Here is a 24,634-nt window from a genome sequence, read left to right on the forward strand (position 1 = left end):
GTCATTCAAAAGTTTAATGCACACTATAATTTTTAACCAACATAATATTCAAGAAACAGCATTGATGCTTCATTGGAATCAAACTTGTCATCCCAACTGTTTATTGGTTGAAAAGATGTAACCTTGTGAACTGAATAAATTGAATAAACAACGTCGGATGAAAGCAAAATACTGTGGATACTGGAAATCTGAAATTTAAAAAAACAGAAAATGCTGGAGAAATTCAGCAGGTCAGCATCAATGGAAAAAGACAAACATTTCAAATCAGATATATTCTTCTACTTGGTGCAATTCTGAAGAGGAATTTTTGGATTGAAAAGTTAACTGTTTCTCACTCCACAGATGCTGTCAGACCTGGAGTTGAAGCATTTTCTGTTTTAACTTAAATTGAATACACAAGTTTGTTGCCCCACAACCTGCACTCAACATAAATCAAAAGCCCTCTTGGGCAAATATTTCAAAGTCCTAAATTGTGAAACCTTAATGTTTTAAAAATAACAATATTCTATTAAAGATCAGCATTACAATGGAAGTGTGAATTTTTGGAATTCCAGAGAACTGTATAAACTTAAACTGAGTATTTTCAATACAGCGATTGATACATTTCTGATTACCAATGGCTTACAGGGTTATGACCATACTAATGGTGGGGCACATTCCATGGGCTGAATGACCTATCCATTTTTGCATGTTCAAGACCATGAGACAAGACATAGTGAATGCTTCAGGATGGTTGAGCATTTATTTTTGTCATGAGATCTAATCATTTTTTTGTCACAAGTCCTTAATAATTTGTAAATTGTATTAAGAACAGTAAAAAGGGTCAAAATATAAACATGGAACCCATTTCTAACTCTCATCAAACTTCAAGCTTTCAGATCTGTGAGAACGTGACATTAGTAGAACTGCAGCTGTGAGCTAATGTTTAGAATGAAATGTAGTGCATCAATTGTCACTTCCCCACTTTTTATATATTTAACAATTATGTCCATGATAAATTGCTTTGTTTTCTAAAAGAAATTGTTCAAAAATTTGAGGTATTGATTATTTGTTGTAATAACACCATTACATCATTATGAGTCAATGCATAACCTGGGCTGTTGGCTCAAAAAGAGTTCTTGCTTATTCCTCACCCATAATAAGATAGACAGATGTTTCATTTCCTCCAAAAAAAGGAAAAAAAACATAAAGTAAGGATTAAGGCTCTTTCCACAGAATGCTAATCAAAAGTTGAAACAGTCATCAGATTTGAAAATAAATCAGGCTCGGGACTTCACAGCAGGAATTGCTCAGTTCAGTGTTCTTAGCTAAATTGTCATCAACAACTTTACCTCCATCATAAGTGTCAGAAGCCTTGCTAATGATTTCTGAATGTTCTGTACCATTCACAGTTCCTCAGATATTGAAAAATACAGTGCCTGCGTCTAGCAAGACCTGAACCATCACATTCTTTGCAAGCACACTTCTTGTTTTGTGTTTGCTTCATGCTATTAGGACAGCAATAAAACTCCACTCAAGAAATCTTTGGAATTGGCTCTTTCATTTTTTATCTGGTTAATTAAGTTGAACTGAAGTATGATAACTGCATGATAAAACAGAGAAGTTGTTGCAACTGACCCACAGGAAAGGAAACTAGGAAGGGAAAAATGACCACTCTGCATTTGATCTTAACACTTAAGTGTTAATCACCACACCACTCAAGTTTCAAACTAACTCACTCTCCATCACACTGAATGGCATTACCATTGGCAAATTTACTGACAGACATCATCATTCTCAGGGATTATTATTGAACTAATACTATGGCTACAGGAGCAGATCAGAGGATGGAAATTTCTCTTAACTCCCCTCCTGACTCTCCAAAGCATAACTTCCAGCTCCAGCAATACTCAAAAAGTTCGACATCCAAGAACATGCAGCCCACTGGCACACCACCTGCTAACCTCAATATTTGCTCCCTCTGCCACAAGCACACAGTGGCAGCAGTGTGTACTATGTAGACTACTGCTACATTTGCAGTTAGCGAACTTGCAGCTGCTGATGTTCCCAAGTCTCTAGCCTGACTTGCAACTATATCACCATTCCTTCTCTGGCAATGGAAAACACACAGGACAACAGTAAGATAAGTATTATACAGTTTCAAGGTCAGGAAAAACATTACCAACCACTAACATATTCCTCTTTCTACAGTGCAAAAAAAATTTCATCAGTTAAACTTGCCCACCAGATAAACAGTGTACCAACCAGGTATTCTTACCAAGGAACATTTTCAGAACAGACAAGGTAACATTTTCATTAAATTTGTAGGGACAGAAAGCAGCACCACCGAATGTTTAAAGAATGTCAAATAATTTCTAATTCTTGACATTTTGAACTGAATAAAGGCAAGATATCACACAGTCTGAAAACACAATTTTGCTAATGACGTTAACTACAAAGGAAATTAGATGTTCACTGTTAACCACTGAGAGAGGAACTTTAGATCACTGGCTTTCATTTATTCTGGTTTTAAAATGTGTTTTTCTTCATTATGTCAAGAGTCCGCCAATATATCAGTCCTCAATGATGAGGGCAAGTACTTGACCAACTTCTGAATGTTTGCTAATGCTGCTCTGGTGTAAAACAGAAATTTGAGGTGACTTTCTCCCAGTTTTTCATTAGGAAAAGTGGCTTGTGAGTGAAGTTATTTAAATAGTGAGATGAATCAACTGCAAAATGTATTAGATGGGAGCCATTTATCATATGAACTATAAAACAAAAATGCTGTACAGCTGTGTTTTCACCCAAGGGTTTACATTACAGGATATCAAAACTCTGATGGAGTGTTCACAAAGCCACTTTATAATTGAGTTCTGAAGACCAACAGGTCCTCAATTCAATACATCTGATGTTGATAATGTGTTTTAGCTGTCAATTCTATTAACTCTTTCTTGTGCTCCCTTCAGTGCTTGTTCTGACAAATGACATTTTAGCTTCATTGCTCCATGACCTCAAGTCACAACTATTTACTTTAAAAGAAACAAAAATCACTGGACAACTAGATTATGGAATCATAGGAGACAGACGAGATACTAAATGAGTATTTTGCATCAGTGATTACTGTGGAGAAGGATACTGAAGCTGGAGAGCTTGGGGAAATAAACAGTGGTATCTTGAAAAGTGTCCATATTACAGAAGCGGTAGTGTTCGATATCTTAAAACACAAAAGGTGGATAAATCCCTGGGACTGGATCAGGTGTACCCTAGAACTTTGTGGGAACCTAGGGAAGTAAGTGATTGCTGGGCCCCTTGCTCAGATATTTGTATTACTGATAGCCACAGGTGAGGTGCTGGAAGACTGGAGGTTGGCTAATGTGGTGCCACTATTTAAGAAAGGTGGTTAGGAAACGTCAGGAAACTGTATACCTGTGAGCCTGACATTAGTGGCGGGCAAGTTGCTGGAGGGTCCATATGGTAGACTGGTTAACAAGATTTAGATCACATGGAATACAAGGAGAACTAGCCGCTTGGACACAAAATTAGCTAGAAGGTAATAGACAGAGGGTGTTGGTGGAGGGTTGCTTATCAGACTGGAGGCCTGTAACCAGTGGTGTGCTGCAAGGATTGGTGCTGGGTCCACTGCTTTTTGTCATTTATATAAAATTATTTGGATGTGAATGTAGGAGGTATGGTTAGTAAATTTGCAGATGACACCAAAATTGGTGGCATAGTGGACAGGAAAGGTAGTTACCTTAGACAACAGTGGGACTTTGATCAGATGGGTTGAGGAGTGGCAGATGGAGTTTAATCTAGACAATGTAAGGTGCTGCATTTTGGAAAGGCAAATCAGGGCAGGACTTATACACTTAACTGTGTGTCTTCAGGAGTGTTGCCAAATTAAAGGACCTTGGAATGCAGGTTCATAGTTCCTTGAAAGTGGAGTCACAGTAGACAGGATAGTGAGGGTGGTATTTGGCATGCTTGCCTTTATTGGTCAGTGCAATGAATATAGGGGTTGGGAGGTGATGTTGCGGCTGTACAGGTCTGTTGGAATACTACATTCAGTTCTGGTCTCCTTGCTATAGGAAGGATATTACGAAACCTGAAAAGGTTCAGAAAAAATTTACAAGGATGCTGCCAAGGCTGGAGGGTTTGAGCTATTAGGGAGAGGCTGAATTGGCTGGGACTATTTTCTCTGGAGCATCAGAGGCCAAGAGGTGACCTTATGGAGGTTTATAAAATCATGAGAGGCATGGATAGGGTCAATAGTCCAGGTCTTTTTTCCCAGGGTAGGTGAGTTTGAAACTAGAGAGCATAGGTTTAAGGTGAGAGAGGGGAAAGATTTAAAAGGGATCTAAGGGGCAACATTTTCACGCAGAGGGTGGTGCATGTATGGAATGAACTGCCAGGTGAAGTGGTGGAAGCTGGTACAATTATAACATTTAAAAGGCATCTGGATGGGTATAATGGATAGGAAGGGTTTAGAGGGATCCGGGCCAAATGCTGGCAAATGGGACTAGATTTATTTAGGATAGCTGATTGGCATGGACCAAAGGGTCTGATTCCGTGCTGTATATCTGTGACTATGACTAATTTTGTCCATTTGTTGTTACACTAAACTGAATTTTTATTGGAACTCACTAGTTCTAATTTCTACTTTTAATCAAAAAAATGTAGGAATGCTTATAATTTGTTCTCTCATGCCTTGGAGACATATACATATTCCTATAACTCACCTTGTCTTACAAGCACTAGACCACATCATTTTGCAGAACACATCATGGTAACAAATAGAGACCAACATTTGGTGCTACTTCTATTCCTATTCGTCAGTTTTAGCCAACTGAGACATAATGAAACAAACTAAAACAGCAGCAAATAAAAAAATGAAGTGAAGTGAAGTGAAAGCAGTGCAAATTCTAGTGAGGTACTGATGTACTTCCTGGATATCAAGTGCAAGATCTATATATAGCATTTGCTGAGGGAAATTTGGCATCCTTTAAAAATCAGTACCTTTGAAATGTTCTGTTCATACTTGCTAAGATTCTTTCAGTGATCAAAAATTTCACTAACATTCCTAATACAAGTAGCTTCCAAAGACATTCCACAAAATAGGGATGATCAAAACAAATGCTGAGCCAACAAGGGTTAAGAGATAAGCTGAAAGTTTGATCAAGATCCAGTAATTGATAAAAAGGTTTTTTAAAGGACAAGTTTGGGGAAGAATTTAGAGAGCAGGACCAAGGAAATTGAGGTCTCAGCATCAATGGTTAGGTGAAATGAGGGAATAAGATTCTGACTCTGGCTCATGACATGACCTCCTATCACCAATGATGTGCAATGACTGGATGGTCTGCTATGACAATACACTCTGGGAAACAAATACACTTTTTAAAAACAAATCATCGGATTCTCAGCTCTCAGGCAAAAAAAATGAATCTTTGCTCCCAGCCCCCATCATCCCTAATATTCATCGAACCGTAGTTCTAAATTGACAAAAGAAACAGCAAGTACGGGAAAAATTAATGCTGGTGCCTGACATTGAACAAAATTGCTAGGAAAGTTAGCTATGACTTTTAAAAAAGGTTTATGTTAACTCTGTCCAAACAGCAGGAGGGCTAACATCAAGTTTGGGAATTTCTCCATCACTCCTGAATAGTTTGTGGCAGTTGTCATTTTAAAGGTCATTATTTGGTTTTGGGAAGGTGCTCATTCCAGGCAAGAAGATGCCCAATTTAAACAGGAACGTGTCAACATGAAGATCTAATTTGCATCTGCAAACCATTCTTACTTCAGATCAATTAAATACCAGAGTCCCATACCCGTCAGTGAAAGCTGGCAACGAACATCATGACCAAAAATATGTCAAGTAGCTTTTCTTTCAATTGGTAACCAAAGAGAAGTATTGCTTCTAACATTATTAGGAGACACAGGCCTCTGCCTTCAGTTCTGCAAGCATCTTCCCTCCCCCAACCCAAGTACAATCATTCACAAACCTCACCCCATTCCCTGCTGTACTGTGGTGGAGATTAGTTCCAAAGTATCCCCAATGCCAGACTATTACAACTCTATTTCGCACTCACATTTGCCAGCCTCCACATTAGCTCCCACTTGAAGTCAATGAAGGTAGACTGATGAAGGTTCATGACTTTTTTTAAAATTGTTCTTGTTAGGAAACTTGGGATTTAAAGTAGATACAACAATTTAAAGCTATAAACTGGATTTGAATTTCTATATTGTGAGATAAAGGGTGACATGGTTCGTAGTCCAGTTGGAGGTGAACTGTTCATTGACTTATGACATGGAATTTGCCACTTACAAAATACTTTATCTTATCCAGTAATACATATTTCAATCCTACTAACAAAATACACTAGGCATGGATAAAATTGGATTGAAGAATTCAACAGAAAGCAGCTATTATAAACTGTTATTACATTAACAGGCACACAAGTGTCTGCTCTAGTATTAAGCTTTTCAATTACAAAAAGTGCAGCATGCTTTCAACTGCATGTTATGCTTCATGTAATTTCAAGCAAGATGGCATTGGAGACCTTTATACTCTCAGATCATAAGCTACAGTGATGCCATCATAACCATTTATTAAATTTTTGTCTCTTGAAAACGGTATGCCGACATTAGCAGAACACTTTGGAAACACAGATGGGAGAGCACGCGAGAGGGGAAAACAAATGGAAAAAAACACATTCCTGTTATGGGGAGGCAGATAGAAACAAGCTCTTTCAGGCTTTCAGAAAGTGGCAGAGCAAGAGAGAGATGGAAGAAAATAAGTTTGAGTGGCTTAATATAAAATGAGACAAAAAGCTCCATAAACAAGAGGTTATGAGTTTATAGAAACTATGGTCAGAAATAAGTAGATTCATTTTCTGTTTCTTTATTTGTCCCCTTCCTTCCCAAATTTGTCCTGCACCATCAGCTCTGTCATTTAATATTTCCTGCCGTCCACCCTAACAGGCTCCGCCTTTTTTCTTCTTCAACCACAACCAGCACCCTTCCTGCCCCCTTTCCCTACTAGAATATTTGCTTGCAGTATTGGTTCTCTCTAACCTCTGCCAATTCTGACAAAAGGTCACCAATCTGAAATAACAGTCACTCCATGTTTGCTGTCTAAACCATTGTGAATTTCCAATACTTCCTGTTTCAATATTCCAACATCTGCTCTATTTGCGTTTGTCCATTTAATTAAAAGAAGTGTTCTTTTCCAGTCTGATGTCAGTTCCCCAACAACAGCTTTCTTCAGCCAATTACTTACTCATTTTGCCATACATTTTCACTGATTGTGCTTAACAGCGCATGACAGATGCCATGAAAACACTACATTTTTCATTGCCATTCCAAAATCAGGAAAACATTTGAAATATTGCACGATGAGGCATTTTCCACTTAAGGAGAAATTCTAACAGTGAATGAACTAGTAAGATTAGATCTGATCTTTTATTTACCAAACCTATATTCATAGCTGTTTTTCAGAGTATAATTTCAATTAACAATCACCGATATTTGTGGAATTAGATTGAGGAGTGGGGACAGGCCAGAGGTAGCTCAATAGTTTATCAATTTGTAAGTCTTGGTTAGAAGTTTCAAGGCTTAATGGCTTCATCAACTTTTAAGTAAATTTAGGTTTATGCGAATCTGTTAAATCATAAATGAGAGAACATGTCAAATGGCAAATGTGTTCATTGTACTAAGTATTACTACAAATTTTAAATCAATATATTCCATTTCAAATATTTTAAATCCACAACTATTGTATAGAAAGCAGAATGAGCTACTGAAGTGAAATGCATCGTGTAACGATCAACTTCAACGTACTGGATATAATAAAATTGGCAGCTAATTTTTGAAATAGGAATATCAAGCAATATTTATAATCCAACTTGCTAATACAACCCAAAGACAAAAAAAGTTATGTGGAAATCTAGATATACTTCCTCAGAAGGCAAGGAGATTCAGCACGTCCACAATGACACTTACCAATCATTATAGATGCACCATAGAAAGTACCCTATCTGGATGGATCTCAGCTTGGTATGGCAACTGCTCCACCCAAGACCGCAAGAGTTGAGTGCAACCAAGTCCATCACGAAAACCAGCCTTCGTTTGATCAATTTGATTTGTTGCAGTCACATGTACATGAAAAGTTTTGTTTTGTGAGCAGTGTAGCCAGATCATAGCTAACAAGGACATATAGATCATAGGGTGCTTCAACACAGCAAGGCATATAGGTTACAACTGCACAGGTGGTGTACAAAGCAAGATCAACATCATTTGAAGTTATCTGACTGCTGAATGGAGTCTCTAATGGCAGGGAAAAAGCTGTTCTTGATCTGTTGGAGTGTGTATTCAAGCTTCTGTATCTTCTGCCTAACGGAAGAGGTTATAGGAGAGCACTACCAGGGTGGGAGGGTCTCTGTTGGCAGTGTTTCTGCAATAGTGAGTTGTGTAAATGATGTCCAAGGATGAAAGGCTGGCTTCCGTGATTGTCTGGGCTTTGCACACGATCTTCTGCAGTTTCTCACAGTCCTGGGAAAAGCAGTTGCCATACCAGGCTGTTATGCACCCAGATAGTATGCTTTCTATGATGCATCTGTAAAAGTTGGTGAGGGCCCTTCTGGACAGGCCAAACTTCCTAAACTGCCCGAGGAAGAGGAGGCATTGTTGTGCCTTCTTGACCGTCGCCTGTACGTAGGAAATCCAGGAGAGGTTGTCGGTTATCGTCACTCCTAGGAACTTGATGCTCTCCACTTCAACTCAGTTGATGTAGATGGCGGCATATCCTCTTCCTTTCTTCCTGAAGTCAATGATCAGTTATTTAGTTTTGCCAACATTGAGAGAGAGGTTCTCATTGTACCAGATCATGAAGCCCTCTCTCCTTTCCGTATTCTGACAGATTGTTCTTTGAGGTCCATCCTACCAGAGATGTCGTCAACAAACTTGTAGATAATGTTTGTTTGGAATTTGGCAATTTGACATGTCAACTTGACAACAGTCATGGCTGTACAGGAAGTACAGTAGGAGGCTGAGAATGCATACTTGGGTGGGGGGGCTGGTATGTTGAGGGTTATTATGGAGGGGGTGCAGTTGTCCATCTTCATCGATTGCAGTCTGTGGGTCATGAAGCTGAGGATCCAGTTGTCTATACTTCCTGCTGCCTTGGGAAAGCATCCAACATAATCAGATCTCTCCCACCCTGGTTATACTCTCTTCCACCTTCTGTCAGGCAGAAGGTATAAAGGTTTGAAAACAGATTTAAGAACAGCTTCTTCCCTGCTGATAGCAGACTTATGAATGGACCTCTCATTAGAGCTGATCATTTCTGCACCTTCTCTATAGCTGTAACATTATATTCTGCATTCTATCCGATTACCCCGTTATACTTATGAAGAGAAAAACCGAAAGAACTGTGGATGCTGTAAATCAGGAACAAAAACAAAGTTGCTGGAAAAGCTCAGCAGGTCTGGCAGCATCTGTGAAGGAGAAAGCAGAGTTAACGTTTTGGGTCCAGTGACCCTTCCTCAGAATTGATGGTGGCTGGGAAAACATCAGTTTATATGTTTATATCCATTTTCTGCATATAAACTGACGTTTTCGCAGCCACCATTAGTTCTGAGGAAGGGTCACCGGACCCGAAACGTTAACTCTGATTTCTCCTTCACAGATGCTGCCAGACTTGCTGAGCTTTTCCAGCAACTTTGTTTTTGATACTTATGAAATGGTATGATTTGGCTGGTTAGCATGCAAAATAATACTTTTCACTATCTTGGTAGATGTGGCAACAATAAAAATCAAATCAATTTATAACTCATGGGATGAGTGTATCACTGTCAAGGCCATTTATTGTCCATTCCAAATGCCCTGAAGTACATACCCAGAAACAGACTTTATTGCAGGGTGGTGCCATTAGGTGACAGATCCAGATTAAGCAAGAGTAGCATCAGATGTGACAGACCGATATGACAGCTGCGACACTCCATCCCAGAGAGAGTTGCACTGTCTCACAGTAAAAGCATGTATAGCAAGATAAAAAGATTTGGCTCTGGTAGGTTTCTTCCAACACTATTCACCATTTAGGTGCAACTAGGATCCAAAGTAGGAAGAGCACTTTAGAAAACACGAGTGAGGCAGATATTAAGGGAAGATAGCACAGCTGTTACTTCTGATGCAAGTGAAAGTTGTCTTGAGTAGGTAAGTGGGCAGCACAGACAGCATGCAGAGTTAGTGGTGTTGGACGTTGGGGTGGGTAAGAACAAGTGGGGAAGATGTTGTAATCAATAGTGAGCCTTGTTGGGATTTGGGTACAGAAGTACAGATAGAGAGACAGAGTGGGACAGAAGGTGTACTTTTGCTGGTAGGGTGAAGAATGACATTAAACTTCTTCCTATAACGCTGAGCATTTCCCCGGATGACTGAGCCTGAACTGGCCTGGATGGCAACTTCAGACCAGGCTAGCATGGTCTAGTATCATAGCCTTCAATCTTGGTCGACGAGGACAACAAAGTCCCATCTCTGCACCATCCCATCCAGCGGACCTCCGGGAACCTGCCTGCAAAAGCAGACCACAAAATTTCCCTGTCTGCCATATCCAAGGCAACTATCAGGAACCGTGCAGGGCAGCTCCAAGCCAACAGTACTTGTCTGGGTGCAAAAAACAGACTTTTAACCATGGCGCAGGTGAAAGGGTTGCTGGTCTTATGCCAGATATCCAGTGATTGGCAAGTTTCAAGGAACAGTGTATGCTAAGATGGAGGATAGAAATCAGCCACGAGCAATTTCAGAGAGTGGGTAGGTAGTAAAGAGGTGCGTTTGGCAAGGAATGTCTATGGGCTTTGTGGCAAGAACCCCTCCTAAAAACCCAACACAATTTGCACTTAGCCAAGATTCAACCCCTTTTCAATATTAAGAGCACAGATCAGAGATCGAAAATCTGAAAACAGTCCTTAGCCAAACTGAACATCCATGGTCCTATTCTGTAAATGGTGTGGGCTGGTATACAGAAACAAAAAAAATGTATAAGCATTATTAAAACCTGCAAGAACAAGCAAGTTTGAATATAACCAGCTCTGGGATGACAGGAAGATTATACCAAATCACCTCAGACAGTGATGATCCGATCAGATCCACAGTGGAATTCTTGTGATCCAAACTTTAAGAGTAGAAGTTTATTGTTTGTTTCAGTTACTAGAAGTAGCAACAGAGAATGAGTAGATGTGATTCTCATAGGTTTCAGTGATCAGAATAAGACTAGAGAAAGGTGCAAAAGCACAGCAAGCAAGTTAAAATGGTTAAAATGGGGTTATTTGGTGGATGTGCAGGGGAGGAGATGGTGGGGACAAAGTTTTAAGCAAAGGCTGATAACATTATGACATTATGATAATGATGTAAATGCTGTCACAGTACATCAGCCACCCTGTACTTAGAATCCCTAGTGTGGAAGTAGGCCATTTAGCCCAGCATCCAAACTAACCCTCCAAAGAGCATCCCACCAGGACCACCCCCTATGGGTAATTTGGCATGGCCAACCCACCTAAAATCTTTCAATTATGGAATGAAACCAAAGCACCCAGAGGAAACCCAAGCAGACACAGGGAGAATGCACAAACTCCACACAGACAGTTGCCCAAGGCTGGAATTGAACCCAGGTCCCTGGCACTGTGGGGCAGCTGTGCTAACCACTGAACCACCATGCCACTCTGAGACTGAGAAGACAACAGCAACAAGTCAGATCAGGCGGAGGTCCTTGTGACGATACTGTCACTGTAAAATGTTATTTTGTCCTGGATTTTTTTGAAGAGAGGTTGTAAAGGCAGAGGTGCCGAGGAGTCCAGGGAGCTGAAAAGCTAAAACAGTTTAACAATAGAAGGGGAGTGACCAATTCTCCAGGGTTTTCTAGTATTGTTTAAGCTGTAGCAGTCACAACATGTTTTGGACAACCAGAAGGGTTGCAAGCTTCAGTAAAGGACTCCTAACTGTCTTCGTCTGAAATCTCTCTCTGGATGTTGTTCCCTCCTGCCTGTAAGGATCTGTGTTTGAATTTACCTTTTTGCCAAGGGGTGTGTTTATGGAATGTTGGTCTATTGGAACAGTTAATTAGTTAAGTTGCTGCATTGGGTCGGTTATGTTTTCCAATAGTTAAGCTATTCTAAATTCCGCTTTCTTTCATTCGTGTTTCAACTGAAATGTTTAAATAAATTCTGTTTTCCTTCAAGCTCAGTGGTTTGACCAGTTGCATCACACCTGGAATGCCCACTTAACAGCTACCATTATAGAAAAGTTTAGGGTCTATGCCGCCTTCCTAAAACATTGAGAGGGTCTGGCTGGTCCATAACACATTCCACAGTACGGTGTGCTTGGTATAAATAAAAGCAGTTTTGCAGAAACCTACGAGAATCACATCTACTCATTCTCTGCTGCTACTTCTAGTAACTGAAACAAACAATAAACTTCTACTCTTAAAGTTTGGATCGCAAGAATTCCACAAAACACTTGGCATGGGATGAATTACAAAATAGCAAAAAAGCTGCAGCCATTTTATGCATACAATGATCCACAAATAGCAATGATTTGAAAGACTGGTTCGATGCTACTGATTTCGGGAGGAACTTCAGCTAGGACAGACAGCTTCCTCCTTCTCTTGGAAAAATGCTACAGAATACATTATGAAGATCGGTTCTGGTAAAGTCAATATCAACCTTGAGTTATGATGGCTCTTCTGACAATACAGCACTGTGTCCACTGTAATCTCATCCTGGATTGTGTGTTAAAATGCCAATGGAATTTCGGTCTTTAGTCTTTAAGGGGTGCAACTCAACACCTATTCCTGGATTTTGGAAGAAGGAGCTTCATGTGAGGAAGGCCAATGCATAGAGTTTTGTCTTCAAGCTAACTTTGTATCATTATGAGACCAGTAGTCAAGTCAGGGGTTGTCATTATCTGCAAAGAAGTTTTAGAGAAAACAGCAAAGTGAAGGCAAGGCCAGCCAGCACAATGAAACTAGATGGGGAATGCAATACTCTGCTAATTGTCTGAGAAATATTCTACTGTGCAGAAGGAAACCAATTGGCAAATGAGCTATGCTACATTAATGTTGTTAATTTGAAGGGTTTTCTAAGGTAATTTATGCTTATTACTATGGATAATGCCTGTATTCAAGAATAAAAACACATTTAACTTAGCCAGCCTTGTTATGAAGAAATCCCAGACATAGATACACAGCAGAAATGTTGAGTAAACAAGCACCAAATAGACTGTCCTAGCCTAGTTTTCTCTCTAGCCTGTTAGAGAGCACCATAAAATACTAAGAACATAAATAGCATGACAACTGGAAGAACGGTTTGCAAACAGAATGTGGACATTATGGAAAATGATGTTTAAATTGGATGAAAGTTGGCTAATAAGGGGACAATTTCTAAAATGCACAGAATGGCATTGACATAGAAGGACTATCTGGTCCTTCTGACCTTTAGTGTAGAGTGTGGATGCAGAAAGCTTGTTTGCCTTAAATGGAAATTGGGGAAAAATCTAAACAAAACTAATATTGATTCAAGTATTACAAGCAAGACATTTAAAAAACTCTGTGTGAAATCAATAATAATAGATACGAAATTTGCTTAATACCAAAAACTTGAGTTCATTAAGATCTCGATCAATGCAGAATTAAATTTCACCAGTCATCTTTTGTTGCCTCGAGTCGCATTGCACTCCCTTACGACCACAGGTAAAAAATGATCAAAGTCAAGAGATTCAGTGCACCAGCAATATTGAAAAAGGATAAAGGAAAATGGTTTGAGTTTTAAAATTTCAGATGTAACATTATGTATGTAGAAAATTGAGGGGAGAAGCTCCACAAATTTTAAATGCAAGGAAAACAGTAGTTCTGATTTTTCTACTTCTATTATACTTCTAGTCATTTGCAATACAGGGATGGCATTTGAAATGGTGCAAGTTTTTACATTTGCCATATGTAAGACAACCTGTTGCTATCTTTTGAATTGAAAAAGAGAAATGGTGAAAATAGTTTGCTCAGCAGATCCAAATCATAAATGTTGCAATAACTTACTTGCTCAGCTTACGATTGATGACTGGAATTAAAATGCCTTGGCAGTTGATGCACATTTACAAATATTAACAATTGGAGCAGCAAATAACATTTTCTGAATTGACTGTGTTGTAAGAACAATTCTCAATTGGATATGTTTGCAAATTCTGGGCATCTAATAGAAGGACAAAATCATTAAGGTGGCAGTCTTTTTAAAGTCAGATGTTCCCAAATATGTTGCCACTCATCACACTGAAGTGAACTTCACCAAATCTGGTATGCAGCCATCAGGCAAGTCATTTTCTGGACAAAAAAATGGTACTGGAGCAGACAAACTGTATGATGCCCAAAACTCTGCTTCAAAAGGATGTTTGGAAAATGTGATGTGATATGAAGGCTTTAAATGTTGATAATCGTGCTCGAGAGCACTAATGACAGAGGAAACTGGCAATGTCACTTCTGGGAGAATATATGCCAACATAATCACATGGTAGTGGCTACAATGCCTTGGCAACAAGTGCCAACACAAACCACAACCCACAATGATAGCAGATTATTCATGTTGGTACGGCTAATCTCCATCTCAAACTCATTGTCATAGTTGTCCAAATGAATTGTTTGTGATGTTTTCAGTAGATTCACTGCCACTTATTATTCTCACTGGTACAAGGGCAAGCTGCTGACATGATGTGAGGGAGCAGTCCCTCAGAGGTCTTCAATGGATGATTGACTCGTTCTTGACAAGAAAAGTAAAACCCAAAAATGACAGCTCGTTGCATTACACATGATATTTGATATTCTGTTGAGATAACAGGCGCAGCTTAACAGAAAGTTTGCGTTATTACTATGGAAACAAAGCATAGGTAACAAACACAGACCAGAACTGATTCAGACAATGGTTTGCTCTACACAAGAACAATCCTTTACATTTTCTGAGGGTCACCGGACCCGAAACGTTAACTCTGTTTTCTCCTCCACAGATGCTGCCAGACCTGCTGAGCTTTTCCAGCAACTTTGTTTTTGTTCCTTTATATTTTGATTGGCTGTGCTTGTCTCACGATGTTGGTTAACCTTTCGGGTCCTAACGGGGTGAAAACAATAACACCTCATATGCTGTGCTTGTGGCAAAACCTGCCTTTTACACATTAGCCTCTTCAGCCAACAGCAAAGTACACCATATGAAGCTTTCCATCTCCAAAAATTTGATTTGCTGTATGTCCAACATCTTACTCAGATGCAAGAATGCTGACAACATATTCCATGCTTAAGAAATACAGAAATGACTATTACAGTGAACACAATTTGCGTGCTCCAAAGTAACTGTCAAATCTGGTGCCCTTAAATGGTTGACATTTGAATTCAATCCATCATAGGTAAGTTTGCATGTTATTAATTCTCAACCTGTCCAATAGGTGGTGCTCCTACCTCAGGGTACACATGGCAGTTCAGCTCACCCTACAGTTGAATAACTGTCAGAGGTCACTGGAAGACTTCAGTTACTGAACTCATGTTGAAACCTGAGCTCGCATCTATTTGCTTTGCAGATGGCAGAAAGTTTGCCTGTAGATTAGTGACATTGCAGAGATTCAATAAAATGGTAATTCATCAAAAGAAGCAAATTATTTTCCCTTGATTTGTTACACAGCATCATTAAATCTTACGTCATACAAGAATTAAAATAAAAATCTCATGTGGCTAGTCGTGAATTACCTAGATATATAATGGATTATTGTTCAGCAACTTTAACAACTGCATCCCCATTGCTCACAGAATTAAACTCAAGGGACTGGTAAATTTAAAAACTGCATGTTTCAAGTGAGTTAAAAGTATTAAAAATTACTTTCAATAGATGTAATGAACCTCATCAACAGTCTAATGAGCTACTTAATATTTAAATGCAATAGGCCATTTATTTGAAACGATAATGCCTATAATAAAAGCTCTCAGTAAAATCAAAATAAAATATTGCTTAACAAAATCTGTTACTAATTCAGATAAATTAATAGCATGGAAGAGGCTACTTTCTACAAAAAAATTGAAACATGATAAACTACTTTCTACTGCATATATTCAATTTTGTATGATTAAAGAGAAACGGAAATGAAGGGATACAGCTACTTCAAATTGTCAATGCAAATCCTAAAATTTTGTGGACACAGATTGAGGAAGATTGAAATTTGGCGTGAAATGCTTGTCTGGACAAACATTTAGTGTTCTCATTAAAGGAAATAAATTCTAATGGTTATAGGGTTACCATCAGCAACTCAACAGCACCACCACTTCCTCAATGGGAATTAGAGATGAGCAATGAGTGGTGATAGCAAGACAAACATATCCTGAGAACAATTATGTACTCCAAGAGATACGACCAGATGTTGCTGACAACAGATATTCTAATAACAACAACATATATTTTAAAATTCAGAGGATATGGGCATCACGGGCTGGAGCAAAAATGTATTGCTGATCTCCAACTGCCCTCAGGGAGTTGGCGGTGAGCTGCTTCCTCAAAACGTTGCCGTTCATTTGGTGGATATACACCCACAGTGCTGTTAGGGAGGGAGCTCCAGGATTTTTTGACCCAATAACAGGGAAAGAACTACAATACATTTCCAAGAATGGTGCGTGTTTTGGAAGGAAACTTGTATGTGATAGTGTTTCTATGTAGCTGCTGTCCTTGTAGACGGTAATGGTCATGGATTTGGAAAGGTGATATCTAACGGAGCCTTGGTGAACTTCTGAAATGCATCCACTGCCACTGTGTGTTGATGGTAGAAGGAACAAATGTATGTGGATTTGTTGCCAATTAAGCAGGCTGCCTTTATTCTGAACGGTGTTAGGTTTGAGTGTTTTTGGAACTGCATTTGTCCTGGCAAAGTGGAGATGATTCAATCACACTCAAGTTTTGGGGAGGAGTTGGGAGACAAGGTACTCATTGCATGATACCTAATCTGACCCTCTCCTGGAGGGATAGTATTTATTTAGCTAGTCCAATTCATTATCTAGTCAATGGTAATCTCCAGGGTGTTGAAAGTGTTCATTCATAGTAATGCCAGAGAAAGTCAAAGCATGGTCTGTCTTGTTGGAGATAATTATTACCTGACATGCCTGTTACTGGTGAGATTGAGATCAAGCCTCTCAGTTGTTAGAGCAGAAGTCTCAAGTTGCATGCTACATCATTACTTGATGCTAATAATGAACAATGGAAATGTATTTTCATTTGCTGGTACTGTGCACACATTTCTCCATTTAATAAATAGAAAAATTCTAAGTCACAGTAAAAATCATAGGAAATCTGAACTAAAATTTATGAAGCGGTGTCTAGTTGTTAAATTTTATATTTCAGTGATGCTTCCAAATAATTTAGTACGTTCAGTTTCTAAACTAAGTCAATTATCTAAACACCCCAGGGCAAGATATCATGGTTTCCGATACAATAGAACCCAAAGCAGAATTTAAATCTTGTGAACAAAATATTCCTAAACATTGTTAACAATGCAAGACGGTGTAAGGCAGGTGTTTTATATAGTCCCCTTCAATTTTAGGAGAAACAGAATAAGCTAGAAAGGGCAATGTAGAAATCATTATAAGTGCCAGTTTTCACAACTTGACAAATTCTCAGACACAATAAGTATGGACAGAACACAGCTGCTGCAAGAAGTGAGGAAAGAGACTTGTTGGTGACCAATCAGGATGTTGAGGAGGCTTGATTTTCTGTTCAAATTAACTGGACTGGGGGTTTAAAATATTTGTAAGTCACCAGAGTAGACCTTGTAGTTGGAATTCAGTTCAAGGACTTTTTTTTAAGAAAAGTAGAGACTTTCCAAAGACAATTGGAGACTCCTGATCCGGCGTGCAATCCTGAATGAGCAGAAATTTCCTCCAGTTAAATGTTATGAATGAAGATTGAAGCCATTGTTTGGAATGATCCACAGTGAAAGGGGACAAGAGTGTATAAGTGCAGATTTCTTACAGAAGTATAGCTTTCTCACAGATCTGTAGTAAGGTACAAATATATAGGGAAGGGTTAAAATTAAAGATTGAAAGAGCACTTGCTTGCTGCTGCAGAGACAGGCAGCTAGTTGCAAGATAGTTCCCAAGGGAACAGGCCATGGGATGTTCCAGGCGGGAAGCAATCTAACCCGTAGGTGTTAGTTAGAAATCACACGACACCAGGTTATAGTCCAACAGGTTTATTTGAAAACACAAGCCTTCAGGGCCTCAGTCCTTCTTCAGGTGTGAGTGAGAGAGATTGTATCAGACACAGATTTTATAAGTAAAAGATCAAAGGTTCACACCATTGATGAGGATGTACTAAACAAACCTAAGATGCTGTTAAATCTTTACTTAAAAAGATTTAATTGATTATGTTTAGTACATCCTCATCAATGGTGTGGACCTTTGATCTTTTACTTATAAATTGTGTGTCTGATACTACCTCTCTCATTAACACCTAAAGAAGGACTGAGGCTCCGAAAGCTTGCGTTTTCAAATAAATCCTGTCGGACTATAACCCAATGTCGTGTGATTTCTGACTTTGTCCACCCCAGTCCAACATGTAGATGTTAGTGGCAAGGGGTTAGGAATAGGCACGATGAGTAACTTCATGTTTATTTTTAATAAAGGTTTCAATGGACAATAGCCCCTAGTGTGATAGCAAACTGGATAGTAATTAATATAGTTAAGGGTTGCGTCAGCCTGTTTGTGTAACAGTATAAAAGAAGTACTTTCTTACCATTTTATTCAGAGAGAGTTAAAACTCCTGACAGAGTCTTGAACCCCCCTCCCCCGCATCTACACCAGTGTTTTACTTAAATAAAGTTCACAAGAGCTGCTTTACTTCACTAGCTGAGTCTCTGACTGCCTTTACAGGGGTCGCTCTTACAACAGATGACTTTCCAACTTGATATTCATATCATCATAAAGATCCACCTGTCTACTGCCATAATCACTGGACTTCACCCTGCTCTCAGTTCACCTGTTGCTGAAACCCTTATTCATGCTTTCATTACCTCTAAACTAGAGTATCTCAGTGCACTCTTGGTTAGTTCCCCACCTTAAACTTGGGATCATCCATAATCCTGCTGCCCACATCTTTAACTTGAAGCACTTCCCATTCCCCCATCACTTGTGCAGAATTACCTTGTTTTTTGCCCTCAGTAAAAGTTTTTTTTTTAAATCTTCTATCTCTTCATTTCCAAAAATCTGTTGCTTTGCTCTCCCCATCTCCTCCAGTCCTATAACCTACCAGTATCTTGCCATTTGTGCCTTCCTTATTACAAAACCACAGGTAACTGTGCTTATATTTGTCAAGGCCCCTTCTTCTGCCAACTCTTCTCTAAATGCCTTTCAAAATCTCCTTTAAGTCATTCCTAATACACATATTTGACCAAACTTTTAATCATCTGATGTCTCCTCAGATGACGATGTCATATTTTGTTTCATGCTGCTCTTATGAAAGCATCTTAGGCCACTTCATTACGGTGAAGACTGCAGAGTTTTGGTTATAAAGCATCTTGTTCTTCCCATTCAAACAATAATCTTGCTGCATTTCCATCCAGAAACAATCCCAATCGAATCTACTGGATTGAGCTAATTTGGGTTGCCAAAAGTGAGTTATGGTTGAAACATCAATGTTATATCCTGATCAATTGAGTATCACATGTGCATTCTTCACAATGTAATTGCTTAAGTTAACTACAGAAGAAAATTTCCTTAACAATTAAATAGGTTTGTAATCTTAAAGCTCCAAACAATTTGCATGACGGCTAACAATTTCCATGACGGCTAACATTTTTCAAAATGGACAGTTATATAAGGCTGGCTGACAATAAAATGGCGTAGTCTACTTTCAAGTTAGGACTTGGAGACCAATGGGAATAATGCTCCATCCTTTCACTCAGTGAAAGGTTCCCAACTCAAGATGTCTGGGACAGATTCAAGTTCATTCTTAAATGCAGATCTTTAGCACAGGACTCCCTATAATTCAACATAGTTGGCACAGAACCAAAAACTGAAACCACAGTGATTCTGAATAGAGCTGGAAATGAAAGTATGAAAATGTACCCTGACAATGGATTCTAAAGGAATGTGAGAGTGGTTATCTGGGCATGACTGAGAACAAAATACTTTGCTCCAGCTAAGATTTTGTATTTGTTTGACAATGTAAATGGAGTCTTCTTTTTGTAACTTATTGGTTTTAGAGATGAAAGACATCATGGCCATCCAATTTTGCCATTGGTCAATATTCCCTTCTTCCTCACCAATTCCCATTGACATGTTGGTTACCCTCTGGCATTTGTTTGAAAACACGTCTAGACCATTGTGTTTACCAGGTGAACACAAACATCCAAAATAGTTTGAACAGGAAAATGGGATCAATATTTTATTGCCCAAAACAACTGAAGCATTTTCTTAAAATTCAGTCAGCTTTCTTTATGCACTGTTGACTTCAGTTGCAGAAATGTACATTGACGTTTTCCATTAACATTCAGCAAAATAGCTTTGGAATAAAAGAAAAGTGATACTTTATTCAAAAACAAGTTGACATTAAGAAATTCATCAAGACCATTATTCAAATTTTGTGTTTTCATTTCATTCGACACTAAAAATCCAAGTAGCTAGTTTCAGCAGTCTTTGCATTTATAGCAACTCACTAATACAGTATGAAACAGACTAAGACTTACTACAACAGATCACATGGCATTTTTCTATAACCATGTGTTATGTTTGTTAACTGTCATGCTTTAAGCTTGGTACTTGCTAGGTCATCTCTGCTGCAAACATTTCACAAATACTACATGACCCTCACTATCATTGTTTGAGGCCTTGACCAGCAGTCCTGTTGCGCAGTCACAAAATTAAGCTTGATTAAACAATCCAGATAAAAAAAGGTGTATAGTTTTTTTCTTTCTTAGGTATGATTGGCTAAGATGTGAACACTGCTTTTTGGATATGCTCATAGGCTCCTGTAAGTTCAACATCTGAAATACTTCCAAGCATAAGTGAATCTGCCTGGTATTTCCCATAATGTGACAGTACTACAGTAATACACAAGTATTAAGCAACATAAAAATTAAGCTTAAAGTCTGACAGTGAGGGAAGAAGATGGAATCTTCATGTCTAGCCATTGGAAGTATATCCTGCCATTGTACTGTGAAGGCATTTCACATGTGCAAGTGAAAAGAATTGCAGGGCTATGGGGTACAGTGGGCAGATGGGAATATTTGGAAGGATTGGATCTGTCAAAAAGCCAGCATCAACATGATGGGCCAAGTGTCCTCCTGTGTTCTATGTTCATTCTCTGTAGAATCATTCTGAAACAAGATTTGGTGTGAAAGAAAACAGAATTTGGTACAGTTAATTCTAACAAGTAGCTAACAAGGACATTTAATTTGATTCTCCCTCCCCAGTCATTAAATTTTATTCTATTCATATTTTTCTTGTGATGAATTCAGGGCAGAAGCACCTTATTCCAGACAGCTTCGGCTTAAATTTATTCTGCTATTTGGACACAAAGAGAGTGAGAGAAATACGGAGAGAAAGTTGCAGCATACAACTTGTTACATATGAAGTGGTGGAGACAAATAGCAGAATAAATTTAAGACGAAGCTAGACAATCACACGCTAAAATAGCGAGATTGACTGATTAAGTAATCCAAAAAAAATCAGAAACACTGAGAGCAAGTGGGTCGTGTGTGACCTGCATCATGCTAACTTTTTGATTTGTTTTCACACGGCCGTTTCGAAAGTCAAAATGCTGGCAACTTTCTAAATTAAACCATAACATTATATAATAAACTCCAAACAGTATACAACACCGTGCAGAATCTCCTGACAAGAGGGAATTGCCGTATACAGATGCATTGATAACAGAATGCTAATTGCTGTTATTTTAAGCCCTCATTGTCAAGCCTATTGCCTTGCCTCTAAGCAATTTCCAACAGATGGTTTACAATGTCCTTAAAGTCTTAGATGCTTAACACTCGAAACTTTATTTTTAAGCAAAAATTTGGAATAACTTTGCGACATTGGAGAGTCTCAAGATATTGTAAATGTAGTGCTTAGAAGAATTTACATTTTGGTTTGTAACTACGAACCAAATGGAATATTTCAACATGAAAACATTGCCTGTTGCCCTGAAGTACCTGATTTAGGACTGTGAACTAATACACTGGTTTGCAAAAAAAAATCCCAAAATAATCTGCTGCGCCACCTTCTGATAGCAAATGGACCTGTCTTTTACCCGAGTTTTAGACTCGAATGGATAATTTCTCAGCTCGAAATATTTGTCGGAGCATCTCTGAGCACTGCATTGCTTACCGTGGTACCAAGGCTTTTGTGCTGGATGCGTATTCCTTTCCACTGTGGAAAGAAGGGAAGGGACTGGAGAATTCAGTAACTGGATTTCTATTCTAGAGGATCAAAGAAGTCGCCCAAGTTCACACGCAGTTTAGAAAAAAATGTTGGTCTGGTCCTGCCTGATATTTTCACCGTATCTGCTTTACACCTCATCGGAAAAGGGTATGAAAAAGCAGGAGCGAAGTAAACTTGCAGGTGCGGCTTTGCCGAAGGGAGAGGGCACTATACCGGGCCGGTGTTGGGGAGGAAGTGACTCCCGGCGCCCCAGACACACCCAGCTGAAGAGTACAGTAAGGCAGAATTCCAGGCAAGCCCGAAACTGCTTCTGTTTAAACAAATGCAAGTGGTTGCAAAGCAAAGAGAGAGAGTTGGGGTTCTTGGAAATTCTGGGGGTCTTCCTAATTCGTGGGTGAAATGGAAGATTGAAAATTCCCACCCTCCTTTCAGTTCTACAGTTGACATTCTATTTCGGTACAGCTCCAGCCGAGTTGAAGTTGTCGAACAGCGCTTGGAAAAGGCAATTGTTGATCACGCGGTGCAGTTTGTCTAAATATATCCCAGGATATTTGGGGGACACAGTCTGAGTGCCCTCTCTCTGCTCTAGGTTAGGGTTGTGTTTGAATTTGTTTAAATTAAATGGGAGCGTGTGGAGGAAGTAGGGGTGCGGGGGGTTGTTGGAGGTTATCGATTGGAAAACAAAGACACAAGTACAAGGCGAGGCGATAACGAGTGGCAGACGCTGACAGGGGAACAGAGTCGTGCTCTTCATTTCGCGAAAAGTCACGCATTCAGTTAAACACAGAGACTCAAGGCCGTGCTATCCGTGCGCAATCTCCTGGATCATTCATTTTCACAACACGCGACTACACATTTTGTGCCGAGATTCAGTTCGCTAGGGAAAACAAAACTCACCCCTCAATTGACTAGGGGTTAACCCTTTAACGGAGCCCCAGCTTAGTGATCAGACACCCCCTCCCAAGTATATTCCACCACTTGGTGACCCCACCCCTCTCTCTTGAGATTCGCCTCTCTCTTCGACCCTTTTCCTTTAAAAATATAATCAAGAAACATTCGAGTTGCGTTGACTGACAACGACTCATGGCCAAGTGGATCCGTTACATTTCTCCCAGCGCAGTATGATTTCATCCAGCGGGAATTTTACAGCTAAAATGGAACCAAACTTCTTTATAAAGAGAGAGAGGGAGGGAGAGCCAGCTGTAAAAACTGGTTTCTTAGAAATTCGCGAGTTGAGCCCTCCGACGCAGTGAAGTTGAAATCTCACGTGTAATTTAATTTCCACACCCACCCTGAAGAAAAGACGCTTGATCGGGGAAAACCATCCAGGTTAGAAGGTTAAACTCTCGGCAAAGACTCTCTCACTCCTCTCGGCTAGAGAGCCAGCCGAGAAAAAAAGTGTTTTGTCTTAAACTGGCTGTCAGGATCCAGTCTAGTTACACTGCATTGCTTAATCGTGGGCATTCCGTCTCGCGATTTTAATTCCTACCTTTTCTTCTAAGGGGAGTTTTAAAAAAAACAAATGAAACAGGAACGGTATGAACTGCAAAGTGGCTGGAATCGTCCTCACTTACCTGAACAAGAAGAAAGGGTAGCGTTACTTGAATTTTGAGCTCCATATCTGCCGCCTATAAGGTCCTGTAGGTTTCATTCATGCACCGGCTAGCACAGTGCATATTTTTATATAGAGCTGTGCTTCAGGCTGCCTTGAAACCCAGCCAACTTCTCAAATAGATCTGCAGCATCATCACTAAAGCGCTGGGCGGCTACTTGAGTCTCCAACCAATGGCTTTTCAGAGGATTCCGTGCAAAAGCAACACCAGAAGAATTTCGAGGGGAGGGGAGGGAGGGAATATATTAACACACTCGCGGCGTCCCCGCCTCGGACATTTATTGTGAGATGTGGAGTCCGGTCCGAAGTACCTTCAACTCCGACGGTGTTTTCCGCCGTTACCGCCGCAGAAGTGTGGGCTGACAATTCTCTCCCTCATGAGAGGGTGTCATCGCAGGGCTGAGAGTCGACCGCCACCGAGATAACCTTACCAGCAGCTAGCCACTGATAGTGCAGTCACCAGGAGGACATGAACAAGCTGGCTGCTATTTAAAACAACTTATCTGTCGGGTCTGCCCAGCATCATAACAGGAATGCCAGGATTGGATCTCACCTCTCCATCCATAAACCAACTAGCCCTGTAATCTCCTGACAGAGGATATACACTTTGG

The 24,634-nt window shown here is 39.6% G+C and overlaps 1 protein-coding gene across 1 annotated transcript in view; it reads right to left on the bottom strand.

Moving 5' to 3' along the window:
• cdh13 (cadherin 13, H-cadherin (heart)) overlaps positions 1-24,079 on the bottom strand; it is a 1,009,596-nt gene extending 985,517 nt beyond the window's left edge. Inside the window, exon 1 of the mRNA XM_048606112.1 lies at positions 23,986-24,079. Coding sequence (XP_048462069.1) covers positions 23,986-24,030 — 45 coding nt within the window. The 5' untranslated portion in view covers positions 24,031-24,079. The remainder of the gene's footprint in view (positions 1-23,985) is intronic.
• Positions 24,080-24,634: the final 555 nt, after the last annotated feature.

Source organism: Rhincodon typus, chromosome 15, assembly GCF_021869965.1.
Source record: "Rhincodon typus isolate 14 chromosome 15, sRhiTyp1.1, whole genome shotgun sequence".
In the NCBI taxonomy this organism is placed as follows: Eukaryota; Metazoa; Chordata; class Chondrichthyes; order Orectolobiformes; family Rhincodontidae; genus Rhincodon; species Rhincodon typus.